At 36.1% G+C, this 13,563-nt stretch overlaps 1 protein-coding gene across 1 annotated transcript in view; it reads left to right on the top strand.

Moving 5' to 3' along the window:
* Window positions 1-12,955, top strand: part of LOC126259941 (trans-1,2-dihydrobenzene-1,2-diol dehydrogenase-like) — a 111,230-nt gene extending 98,275 nt beyond the window's left edge. The window contains exon 6 of the mRNA XM_049957037.1: window positions 7,810-12,955. Coding sequence (XP_049812994.1) covers window positions 7,810-7,916 — 107 coding nt within the window. The 3' untranslated portion in view covers window positions 7,917-12,955. The remainder of the gene's footprint in view (window positions 1-7,809) is intronic.
* The last annotated feature ends 608 nt before the right edge of the window (window positions 12,956-13,563 follow it).

Genomic DNA, 13,563 nt, shown 5'->3' with positions numbered 1-13,563 from the left:
AGAAGTGCGTTTTGTAATCAGAATCTTTTAAAGATGTTTCCAATATTGTAACCCTCACTTTGGGGCCAACAAGCATTTGTTGAACACAAAATTAGCATTCTGTAACAGAAGAAAAACTGTCCATTAGTTCACAAAACCAGACAAAACTACTGTATTTATCCAACTATAGGGTGAGTATCTTCCCCAAATCTGTCACTCAAAAAATAGTTGCATTTTATACAGTATTTACAGGTTAAACTGTTGCTGCTGAGATCATTTTTTTTAAATTGTCTAATAAATAAATATAGGATCATTTTAATTTACAGAGGAAGCTTTGGCAATGACATCACATGCAGATCTATTTTAAAGGACTCAGAGTTGGAGGGAAATAGATTACACCAGATTCACTGAGATCTAGGACAAATGTTGGAAGGGGAGTGGTGAGCAGGCAGTAAATTTTGTCATGCTGCCAACCATGGGAATGTATACCATGTGCGTTGTTTTATCATGAACATCTACCAGGCTTAAATTGCAGTTTGCCTGAATCTGTTTGTAGTCAGAAATGAACTGGCTAAAATTGAACAAATATTCAGCAATAGTATTAATTTTTGCAGGAGATGTAAAAGTCTAGGTGAGGGCCAATGATATACGTGTTTTGTGCAGAATGTTATCAAGACTTACAGTGAATTGTGATGGGGACTGAAATGAAGTGTGTTAGCTGCTGGTTCTATGCAGCCAATCAGAGGACAGCCGCCAGATGATATGTTTGGAAGGAAGAGACAATGGATTGTTGTCACATTCTCACATCCTTATAGACATGAAATTCTCTATTTATTTGGAAAAAACAGCTGTTTTCTCAGATTCCACCATAGCAAAAACCATGGAAATCACAGCATATTTGGAAGAAACAGCCAAATATTGGTGATTAAAAATTGTGACACCACAAACAACTTCTTTAGATAGTAAGGAAAAAAGGATGTGAAGATAAAAAATAAAGTGAACCATTTCTTTTTGTTTATTTTATTTCTCCTCATATCAAAATGTAGACAATCAACGGATGGCATAAGATTAGAATGGGTATAATATTAACTTTTATAGGTAGATACTTTATATGAAGAAAACCATTTGTAATTTTGATTAGCAACTGAGGCCACTGTGGCCTTAGTTGCCTGAGACTGCAGCTATGTGTGTGTCGCATTTGAGCGCACGCACGCTTGTGTGTGTGTGTGTGTGTGTGTGTCTGTGTGTGTGTGTGTGTGTGTGTGTGTGTGTGTGTGTGTGTTGGTCATCTAATTTTGACGAAGGCCTTACTGGCCGAAAGCTATCTTTGTGACAGTCTTTTTGTTGTGCGTATCTGCAACTCAGCATCTCCACTACATGATGAGTGGCATCTTTCCTTCTCACAATATTGTTACACTATGTGATCAAAAGTATCCGGACACCTGGCTAAAAATAACTTAAAAGTTCATGGTGACCTCCATTGGTAATGCTGGAATTCAGTATGGTGTTGGCCCACCCTTAGCCTTGATTACAGCTTCCACTCTCGCAGGCATATGTTCGATCAGGTGGTGGATGGTTTCTTGGGGAATGGTAGACTGTTCTCCATGGAGTGCTACACTGAGGAGAGGTATTGATGTTGATTGGTGAGGCCTGGCACGAAGTCGGTGTTCCAAAACATTCCAAAGGTGTTCCATAGGGTTCAAGTAAGGACACTGTGCAGGCCAGTCCATAACAGGGATATTGTTGTGTAACCACTCCACCATAGACCGTGCATTATGAACAGGTGCTCAGTTGTTTTGAAAGATGCAATCACCATCCCCGAATTGCTCTTCAACAGTGGAAAGCAAGAAGGTGCTTAAAACATCAATGTAGGCCTGTGCTGTGATAGTGCCATGCAAAACAACAGGGTGTGCAAGCCCCCTCCGTGAAAAATACGACCACACCATAACACCACCACCTCCAAATTTTACTGTTGGTGCTACACGCGCTGGCAGATGACGTTCACAGGGCATTCGCCAAACCCACACCCTGCCAGCAGATTGCCATGTGGTGTACTGTGATTTGTTACTCCACACAACGTTTTTCCACTGTTCAGTCATCCAGTGTTTTCAGTCATCCAATGTTTACACTCCTTACATCAAGCAAGGTGTCGTTTGGCATTTACCAGTGTGATGTTTGTCTTATGAGCAGCCATTCGACCATGAAATCCAAGTCTTCTTACCTCCCACCTAACTGTCGTAGTACTTGCAGTGGATCCTGATGCAGTTTGGAATTCCTGTGTGGTGGTCTGCCTATTACACATTACGACCCTCTTCAACTGTCGGCAGTCTCTTTCAGCCAACAGACGAGGTCAGCCTGTACGCTTTTGTGCTGTACATATCCCTTCACGTTTCCACTTCACTATCACATTGGAAACAGTGGACCTTGGGATGTTGAGGAGTGTGGAAATCTCACATACAGATGTACAACAAAAGTGACACCCAATCACCAGACCACGTTCGAAGTCCTTGAGTTCCACGGAGCACCCCTTCCTGCTCTCTCACGATTTCTAATTACTACTGAGATCACTGATATGGAGTACCTGGCAGTAGGTGGCAGCACAATGCAACTAATATCAAAAACGTATGTTGTTGCGGGTGTCCAGATACTTTTGATCTCACTGTGTACATTCCGTCCTGGATTTTCTATTGTTTGATTTTTACTGAGGTAAATAAGGTACTTCCTGTTGAAATTGGTGTAAATCCAAGCATTACTGTTTTGTTGTGCACACACATATTACAGTTATAATGCTAAGAAATTTCAAATAAGTTTTTTGGTGGTGGAAACCACATGCTCATCAAGTAGAAGCACTAGATGGGAATTTTATACCAGCATGTGAAACGGAGAGCGAGGATTCTACTGTCCTGATGCATGCTTTTACTTTCAGCTGACAGAACTCCTACCTCATCTAGAAGTTCTTGCTGAAAATTGCTTTTAACAGAGAGGAAATATTCAACTGTTGTGGAAGATTACCTGGATTAATTTGCTAGATTGCAAGCAGGTTTAAATTCACAACTCAAGTTTTAACTTATAAGGAATACTAGCATGACTGAACTGTTCCAAGGCTATTGGCAAAATAGTCCTTCACTTCGTTCAACCCTCTTGGGTCAGCATTGACCATCATCATGGAACTTCAGTGTGGAGGGCTCTGGTGCAACGTATAGTGCTTGTGATGATTTGATTTCATCATAAGATGGTCTTTCTACACCGCATAATGCCTCATGAGCACCTCTAACAAAAAAATCCAAAAACAGAGAATGCAAAATCAATTCAACAATCTGACTAACCCTAATGACATAACTTAAGTGCGACTGCCTACCAAGTAGCCACAATTTCTCAGTTATGTCAGCTATTAAGGTGCAGGTGTTTTATGAACTCCCAAATTATTAATTTGCATCATTGTACCTTCATTCTTTTCATGCTGCTCTAGTCATGCAATTAATTGGTGAACATGGCACCCACTATCCAAAAAAAAGTTTCAATCCAGTCCAGGTAAAGAGCAGTAGTAGTTGTAGTTCACATGGTAGAGGCTGATTTGGATAACAGCAGCTAATGGAGAAAAACTGAGTGCGAGCCAACTGCTGGGTAGCCCTATATTGACCTGACTTCTTGTAACTGGCCTACGAGGTTGGTGGCTGACCTGCTGGAGATGTCCTCGCCGAAGTAGGCAATGTTACAAATTTCGGTACGTCCGAATCTCCATTTGGACATCCAGCGAGGTTATTAAACCCATAAACAAAAGTCGGGTATAAACAAATCACCTGCATCTATAAACCCAGATTGTAGAAAATCATAGTGGTGTTGACTGTATGAGCCATAGCATTGTCATGCTGAAACAACACGTACTGCAACTGGTCTTTTGGTATAGTGTATAAAAATTTCTGCACAATCTGTTTGTAGTGTCCACTCTTCGCCATTCCCTGAAAGAATGTGATAGGGTTTACATATGTGGCATAGCACACCAAACACAATTGCAGCCGATGTGTATTTTCCATAGCCCAAATGCATGAATTTAATGAATACATATATACATCAAGATGTAATCATGACTTGTCAAACTAAAACCAATCATCAAGTTCTGTCTCTTGTAGTGTTACAAATGATATGATCCACTAACACATTTCCAATATCTTCAGGTAGCAACTTGTGAACTATACAATTTCCGTATGGGTTCATCTTTAAATATGTATGCTAGCATTGGAGGGATGTAACTGGCTAGATAGGTGTGCCACATACTTCTTGGGTCTCAAGGAATATACAGTTTGCAGGTCTATCAGTTTTTATGTTGTTAGCAATGTAGCATGACCACTTTCAGCTGAATCTGCCACTCTCTCTGTCTTCTGGAACTTGTCATGCTGCTGTTGAATGGTGGATTTGTTTGGTGTGTCCTTTGCAGAGATTTCGTTAAAGACGTTCTGAGACTTGTCGTAACATGCACATCCAATGTACTGGGTCACAATGAATACTCTGCTGTATGTGAAACTTTTTTTTCCCCTGTCTCAAATTAAGAAATGATCGTACCTGCTACAAAACAGAAACATTCTTCCGTAAGTTTTATACGTTTTGGAACACACTTATAATGCCATACCTTTACAAATTGTCAATATAGTGCATAGAATGGCAATTCTATTAAAAAATTACATTAAGTCATACACCACCATCACCACCACCACCACCACCACCACCACGTGGCTGCTGCTGCTACGATTATTACTACTACTTCTAACACTAGTACAGTTTATGGGCATATGTAAACATTCATGTCAGTTTTTGCTCTTTTGAGACCATACTCAGTGATAGCCATGGTTTTTGTTTTCTTGTTGTATACTTTAAATTAATAATTTTGTATGAAATTAGTTCTCATTAATCTATTTTCTATATCTGTATTTGTATTCAATAAAGCTTCACATGGTGTACACCAGGAAGGGAACTTACTTAAAAAACAATTTGGATGTTAAATGATGTTATGTTCAAATATGCCTCCTTTTCTTGCTCTGTTTTTTGACTTTTATTTCAAGTCTGTTGTGTGTGTATAGAAAGCAGTATTTTCCTAAATTATGTGTCTGATAGAGGGATCTCTGATCGTCTGGCTCTCAAGCAAATATTCACACACTAATTACAAAAAAGTAATTTATGAATCCATGAAGCATTTTTGGGATATACTTGTGACTAGTAAGGGACCGTGTATTTCCTAAATTGTTGTAGCCTTGTAAGCATCTCTGCCAAAAATAGAAAAAGGAAAAACTCGATGTTGACCTACATGAGAATTTCACAAATAACCTTCTTTAGTATTACATGACATTTCTCATGCACACTGTTAACAACTGACAGTGTTCTGTTGCCTTGTTGCTCTTTGCTCCTTTTATTTCAATCACTTCAAAATTGGAGATGTATGCTTGTGTCTGTATATGTGTGGATGGATATGTGTGTGTGTGCGCGAGTGTATACCCGTCCTTTTTTCCCCCTAAGGTAAGTCTTTCCGCTCCCGGGATTGGAATGACTCCTTACCCTCTCCCTTAAAACCCACATCCTTTCGTCTTTCCCTCTCCTTCCCTTTTTCCTGATGAGGCAACAGTTTGTTGTGAAAGCTTGAATTTTGTGTGTGTGTTTGTGTTTGTTTGTGTGTCTATCGACCTGCCAGCGCTTTCGTTCGGTAAGTCACATCATCTTTGTTTTTAGATATACTTCAAAATATTTGATAGACTTGGTGATTTAGGTTGTCTGCTGCTAACAATTTCAATGAATGTGTGAGTGTGACATACTTGTGAGCTTTGTGTTGTACTGTATGTGCTTTTATTTAAGCTAGCTAGTAATCATTGAATGGTGTTGAACCTCTTCCAGCTCTTTTGTGTTTCATAGTGTTTTATTTTGATTTTTAGTTGTTCATCCACTTAAAGAAATGTCCTAACTTTCTTGTGTTATAATATTATCATACTATAATAAAATTCTCTTGAGGAAGCTACACAATTATGAGACAGAATTAATGGCCACAGTGACCTTCAGAAGGTGAATATTTAGTACTCCCAACAAATATATAAGAAAGTACATGAATATCCTACATTTTAGAACTACTAGTTTCTTTTTTGGGAAGAAGAGAGGAATAAATTGGTGAAGGTTGAAAAGGAAGGGCAGGTCACTCATACCCCAGGATGAGAGAGACCTACCTGAAAGAGAGGAGAGGAGTGTCACAGAGAGTAGATGGCCAAATTGCTACATTGTTTACCCCATTCGTCTATCTCCCCTCATCCTCACATCAGGTGAGTCCCTCTTATCGTCAGGTCTGAATGTCCTGCTCTTACTTTTTAATCAGCTGCAACCTATTCCTCTCTCCTTGACATTCAGTCTATGACTGAAACAGTAATGCAGGGAGTGTCACAGGTGACAACACTGGGGCCAGTTCTTTTTCTTGTGTGTGTAAATGACATTGTACGGCTTTCTAACTTCTATATAATTACTTATGCTGATGACACCTCTCTGATGTTTTATGGTTACAATGAGAACATAACATTTTTCTATACATGGGACATCAGAAGTGATTAAATATTTTAGTAACCGTGGCCTAAAAGTCAGTACCACAAAATCACGGTTACTGGAGTTCAAAGTGGGAATTCATACCACAGATGTTCAGGAAATGTTTGTGGAATTTTGTATACTGACAATGAAGACTGTTAATTCCTTGGTCTGCACTTGGATGGAATCTTTGATGAGAACATCATGTTAACTTTGTATGTAGGAAAATAAGCAGTGCATTTTACTTGCTAAAACAGATTTCCATGACCATATGTAATATGTAATAAAATGCTGAAATTATTGTACTATGGGACAATTTTCCTATTTATAAAGCATAGGATAGAATTGTAGGGTCTGCCACTGATGTGCACTTGAAGAGAATACTGATGCTATAAAAGAGAGCTGTTAGGCTGTCATAAGGTCTTTTGTACTGGGAGACCTGTCAGAGGGAGACCACATTTTTTTGGTAAGCTCTTAGAGTGAGACACCCTAATGTTACGATGTGCGCACCCACAACACAAGAAATAAGTACAGTTGTTACAGGCAAAGAACAAAATTAAAGAGGAACAGACCACTTTCCATACATCTGTGAGTCAATGTGGTACCAGTACAACAAATTACCAGACTACATAAGAGCACATACTGGGAACCCATTATTTAAAAAAATTAAAATCATTTCTTGTAAATAAAGTTCTGTATTCATTTAAAGAGCCGAAGTTGTACATATTTTGTGTTGACCTTTCTAGATAAATATGTTAGTTTTAAACTTTTGTGCACAAATATGATACTTGCTATTACTGTATATCAATATGAAGTTTGTAAGACAACATTTGATGACTACACATTAAAAGAAATGTGAATAATAAAAACAAGGAACTAATGGTTCCAAAAGACCTAATAGTGTCGTGTACTCTTATATGCATAGATTGGCAGTAATAAATATTTCACCTTCTGGAGGTAAGTGCTAAGCTTTTCTTAGTGCAGACGGTGGCAGCTACAGAGGCAACTCCACAGTCACAAATAAAATGGAAAATAAATGAGGTTTTTCTTTCTCCAAAACATATAGAACAGGGAAGTAATTTGGGTAACATTGAAAAAAAAAAATGCTGTATCCTATTAGTTAAATGATCCATTGTTTCCTGAGGCACTTTGTTACTCTAAGAGTTTAGGTGATCCACTGATACAACTTTTATAAAGAAGTGCCCTATTATATTTTCAAGTGTGCATATTATTTATATTTAATGTCTATAAATACAGTAAAAATTGTTTTGTCTGTCACAGGGTTGCTAGAAAGCCCCAAAATAACCCATGCAGAAAGTAAACTGATTGCTGAATTGGAAGACAAATTGAGAAAAGAAATTGGAGTTACATATGAACAAGATGAGTAGTTGAAGCTTGGTATTCATTTGCACACTATGTTAGCAAAAAGGTGTTATTTTCATAATTACCTGCATTTTCAGGGAAAACTGGGAGTAAAATGTACATATGTGAGTCTGTGGATGTTGTGATAATGCTTGACAGACTTTGTTGAATTTTATTTTTGTGCTTAGCAATATTCATAAAATATTGTAGCACTCAGCTGTGTTTTACTCAACCGCCTGTCAGCATCTTAAAGTCTCATGGGTTTTATGTGTAATATATTGGTTATGTTATGACTGTAACAAGTAGAGTACTGATGAGAGGACGTACAGCATCAAGTCAAAAATGAAAAATACAAATATGAAAATAGTAGTGACTAGTTTGCTGTAAATTATCTCATAAGTAACATTAAATTCTAGTTTAGTGGATCTGTATGAAAATTTTTAACTCATTTTTTTTAAGTATATAAACCAATACTTTTTTTGGGAGCTGCACAGTAATATGGAATAAAATATTTTTCTTCCTTAGCTGCTTTTTTTCCAACAAAATTGTACCATCATCAATGAGTTATTTTTATATAAAATAATATTGTATTTCACAGTATATATAAGACTATTGACACACATTGAACATACTTTGGAAGTGTTTGCAGCATTACCTACTGCTTTTTAATCTTTCAAGAGGATTGGTTTTGCTAATTCCATTAAAAGTGTCTGTGCATATATACAGTGTGTCATCAATAACACAAATGCAAGTCAGTTTTGTGAAGAAAATAATCTGCCTTAATAGAAGAATGAATCCAGTAGAAAAAAAATTAATTGCAAACAGTAAAGGATAAATTCATCTTAACCAAATTAAGAATTAAATCCTTTGAGTAGAAACTGTTGAATAATGATGTAATGACATTGTTTCGGATTCATTTTTTAGCAAAGTAGTATTGCTAGACAGAAATATCTCATATTATTTATATCAATTATACTGTTTGTGGGTAAAGGAGAAAAGACATATTTTTTGATTATGAAAAATCCTCACAGCTTAGGCACTTATGGGGAAATTGAAAAAAATATGAGACTTTTTCAATGGGAAAACAGTAGTAAAAATTACTTCAAAATGTCTTTTTTAAGTGACTGACTCCTTTCATGTGTTTACACAATTGCTTGAGAAACTCTGTAAGCTGACTTCTACATGTGGTGTGAAATAAAACATCTGATCACTGGTGTTACAATCTAATGTAGCATACATTGCAGACTATCTGCTCATTGAAATTTACAGCATACCGGAAAGTGTGACAGAATATTATTTTTATACTATTAGTTTGTGATGTTATGCATTTAACTAGTAAAAATCCCTAATACGGTTCTACAAAATTCTGTTATGTAATTGCCGTTCTTTTTTGGTATATAACAAAGGAGAGAACAGTCAACAGTTTTAAAAGTTGCCATAAAAATAAAAGTACATTGTTACATTGTTGTAGATAGTATTTCAGCTTGTTTACAAAATTCAAATGAATGTAGCCGTCTTATCTAGTATGTGATCATATTGAGATGGACAGGTAGTTGCAGGTAATATGGATTGTTGGTCGAGAGAGGAATAATACATAAATGTGATTTAATATATATTTTATATTGCTGAAACATAACATTTTATGTAAAATTACCTGTGTCATATTTTTACGTCCCCCCCCCCCCCCCCAATATGTCCCAGAAATAAAGATGAAATAAAAAGACAGTTTAATTTTTTATATACAAGACCTTTGTTTATCTAAAAGTTATTTTGTCACTACTTATGTGAATGTCACTACGAATATCACCTAATAAATTGTTGCTAATATTTCACCTTTTACCAGTGAAGTAACAAGTTAATGTCATCAGGTACATTTTGTTGCATATAAAAGTATGCTCTATTTACACAGATTGGTTGTTTTTAGGTCTTTGTTCATATTCCTGATTTTGACATAAATTATGAACACGGAGAAATACTAACAAATTTTCAAATATATAACTTGTTGGTACTCTTATCTCTTGGTGCTTTTGTATAAAATAATGCACTCTCTTTCTCAGAACTCTGATTGTTTTCCAAATATAGCAAGGCAGTGTAGAAACTTTCTGTAACATACAGTGATTGTTCCTTCTAAAACCTCTTAATGATAATGTAACTAAGATACATTTTGCAGTGTGTTGCCTTGAAAAAGTCAGAAGAAACTATTCATCTGGGTCATAATAATATTGTTATACAACAGGTGTAAAGAAGTTACTGGAATGAATTATACAGTAGACCTCATTGGAGGCTGACACAACACTCCATAATCTTTTACTTTGTTAATATCTTGTACGCAATTTCTCATTAAGTTGATTATAGCCACATTCATCAAACTTCGCAAGTGGGCAATTTTGACACTCTGTCCAATGATTTGTTGTTGAGCATTTATAGTTACCTGATTTTAAAGGAAACCACTGGGAGCAAGTGAGCCAACACCCCCCACCCCCTGCCTCACACCACTCACACCATAGGTGGACTACGATGGAGAGAGAACTCGTCAGCTGCGCAATACGTTTAAATAAACAATCTGAGAGTACAGCCATTTCATAAAGTAGATTCATCAGCTGATGTTAACAGTGGTGATACTTAAATTTGCTTTCAGGACTGCAGTCTGTTAACAGTCTTGCCATAAAACTGGGATGAATAAAGATCCGACATTCTAAGGCGCATCTTCCTAAATTGATGTATGTGCTTAAGGTTCCTCTCAAAATAATTCAGTGTTTTGAAATTTCTTATTTAAATCAGTGTACAGTTCTAACATCAAGCTGTCTCCCTTATGAGTGAAAAGAACCTGCTAGTGTTAACTTTCGTGTTTCTCTGTGACCTTGCGCTCCCAGGCAGCTTCTTATTGCATAATGCTGAATGAACTAATTAGAATTACGCTGTTATTCCCATGCAGAGCCCAATAGTATTGCCTTTCAGCTGATGGCAGCACTAAAACCTCGTTGTACAACATGGTTCTAGGGTTAGCAATTCCACAGCAGTATCACTTATAGCTTGCAAGTACTCATTAATAGGTCAAACACTTTCCTCAATGAGCAATTTTTACATAGTTACCATAGCATAGCAGTAATGTGTGTCTTAACAGTCAAATTGAGCATCTTTCAGTGACATTCTAGTAGGAATGCTGTGAACTAATCCTTCCAGTAGTGGATACCATGAACATTCCATACATACCACTCTTTACTTGAGGATAATGATTTAGTTTTTGTCTATAATTTTGTTGTATGTAATATTAATTATTAATGCCAATGTTCCGTACATGTACCAGAATAAGTCTATCTCACATTAAAAAGTTTTTGCTTCTAATAAGAAAACAATAGAGGCAATTTCACTTAAAATATACTGTTTAGTGAGAGGATGTTTTAACAACCCATCAGTGGCACCACCTAGGACATGTATAACTTTAATTTCATTTCAGGTATTCTTACTTTTATGCAGTTGTTAACCTACCTTATTAAGTTTCACAAACTGAAGTCATGTGATACGGAAAGTGAAGAATATTATGCTTGTTTTATTTGCATTATAGCCATTTCATTTTTTGTGCAGAACGTCACTGTTAAAAAGTGTAGTAAAGCAAGTCAATTCAAATATTGATTATTAACTTCAAGGAAAATTCAGTCCAGTGGCATATCTACTTTGGAAATAGTTACAATTATGTACCCACTGCCATTTTCAGTCTTTTGCAAGCATTGCAGCTTTTGTGAGCTGATGTGAAATGTGTAGATATCCAGCCATTCTCTTGCCAGACAATTCTAGTATTCGTATTTAACCAAATTTTTGGTACACTGTGCTTTGCTTTTATAAATCTTCTTAACGAATTCTGCCATTAAACTCCTACTGTTTCCTGATGAATCTATTTCTAGTACAGCTTACATAATGAGATAATAGCAAAGGGAAACATGGTATAAATATTCCTGTGCCTTAAAATTAATCTGAACATAGTTTAAAGGTTGTCAACATTTGAGTATTTTGCTTTCAGTTGTAAATGACGGACGTAGATGCATTTCTGTAGCCTTTATAGTCATGGTTTTTGAGAATGTTATTTTGGTGCTTTTTTTTTATTTTTACTGATGACATGTCACTTTTTGTATCTTAGTGAAAATTTAAATCTGATGTTCTTATCTAGGATGCTGCAATTTTCCGTATAAAGGAGGTATTTTTATAAGATGTCCTCATTTGGATAAGAGTATTTGATTAGAATTTTCTTGCTAGGTGTTTTGATAAAAGATGTTCAGAGCAAATTCTTATGCACACCAGAACAGTAATGACATGTTCATTACCTATTTCTATGACAATAACAAACACATTTAAAATGAGAGAAATTAGTTATATTTGTGATTAGAATATTGATTTTAAGTTTGGTCAGGTAAGGAATATGTGAGTAGCAGTAGATTTCCAATGTACATACACAGGATTGTAATCTGTAAACAAATTTCCAAGCATAATTTTGTAATTCATCACTGTTTGTGTCATATATGTATTGTAAACTATTTCACAATAATAATATCATTACTAAGAAGTGTCATGGCATTGAGAGCCATAGAAGATGGATAGGTAGACCATGTGTGGGAGAATCTTTATTTGGCATTCATTGTTTCGGGGTCCCTTTGTAGTGATATATGAATCACTGGCAATTCATAGGGGATTAGTGTAAGTTATAAGATATAACTTGTATGTTGAGGACATTTTGGGTAGTAGATGTTTAAACTGTTATTCATTGTGTATTATCAAAGACACTATGAAAGTAGATTGTAAATGTTCTAGTAGGCTAGATTTCGGACAAATAAACCAAAGATGTCATTCATTCACAAAACAAACTTTTTTTGTTACTCTAAGATTCTTTAGTAATAATGCATGACTATTATATTTTTGTATATGTAATCATAAATTACAAAAGCACATTCACCGATATTGTGAAAAAAAACTTTTATGTAATCAGTAAGATATAACCACTTTGGTATGATATAAAACTTGGACAATAACTGTAAGACAGATGAATAAATATATGTTGTTACTGAGAAAAAAATTATCCTATAATCTTTTGTGTTGCAATACTAAGAGACAAATTTGAAAAATGTTAAGTTGCTCAGTGGGTAGGCATCCACATGAAACTGCAGTTCCTCCTATAATGTGCTGGGTAAGTCAATTCAAAGACCACAGGAAGGCAAGGGCATACCAAATCCAGCAGGAGCAAGCCTGGTAAATCACTGTAGTGTTCAAACCCACCTTCGGGCAGCTTTACCTTACCTACCAAGATTTTTGTGCCTGAAGTTACTATTTGATAGACACTGAAGTAATGCCACTGATCCTTCATAAAGTTGTGAAGTAGTAGGCATTGTGTTCATATGATCAGGCTTTGTCTTGTTCCTCTTTGCCTCAGGAGCAAGCCTTTTAATCGTGTTAAAAAAGTTGGTCAATGAGTGGGAGTGCATAAGGCCTATTGCTATTTTCACAGTTGCTTTGCTGGAACTGAGGAATGGAAAAACTGACTTCCATTCAATATACTAGGTTTCTTTTGGAGTGTAAAATTGGTTTAAAAAGATCAGTAGTAATAAACAGATGCACATAACAGGGGAAGGTAAAGCTTGTTGCTTTCGTAGTATTCCTATGTTACACATTCCTTTTGGGTGGTGC

Source organism: Schistocerca nitens, chromosome 5 (assembly GCF_023898315.1).
Source record: "Schistocerca nitens isolate TAMUIC-IGC-003100 chromosome 5, iqSchNite1.1, whole genome shotgun sequence".
NCBI classification, from domain to species: domain Eukaryota; kingdom Metazoa; phylum Arthropoda; class Insecta; order Orthoptera; family Acrididae; genus Schistocerca; species Schistocerca nitens.
Note: the sequence above shows the minus strand (reverse complement) of the source record. Positions and strands in the feature narration are given on the sequence as shown.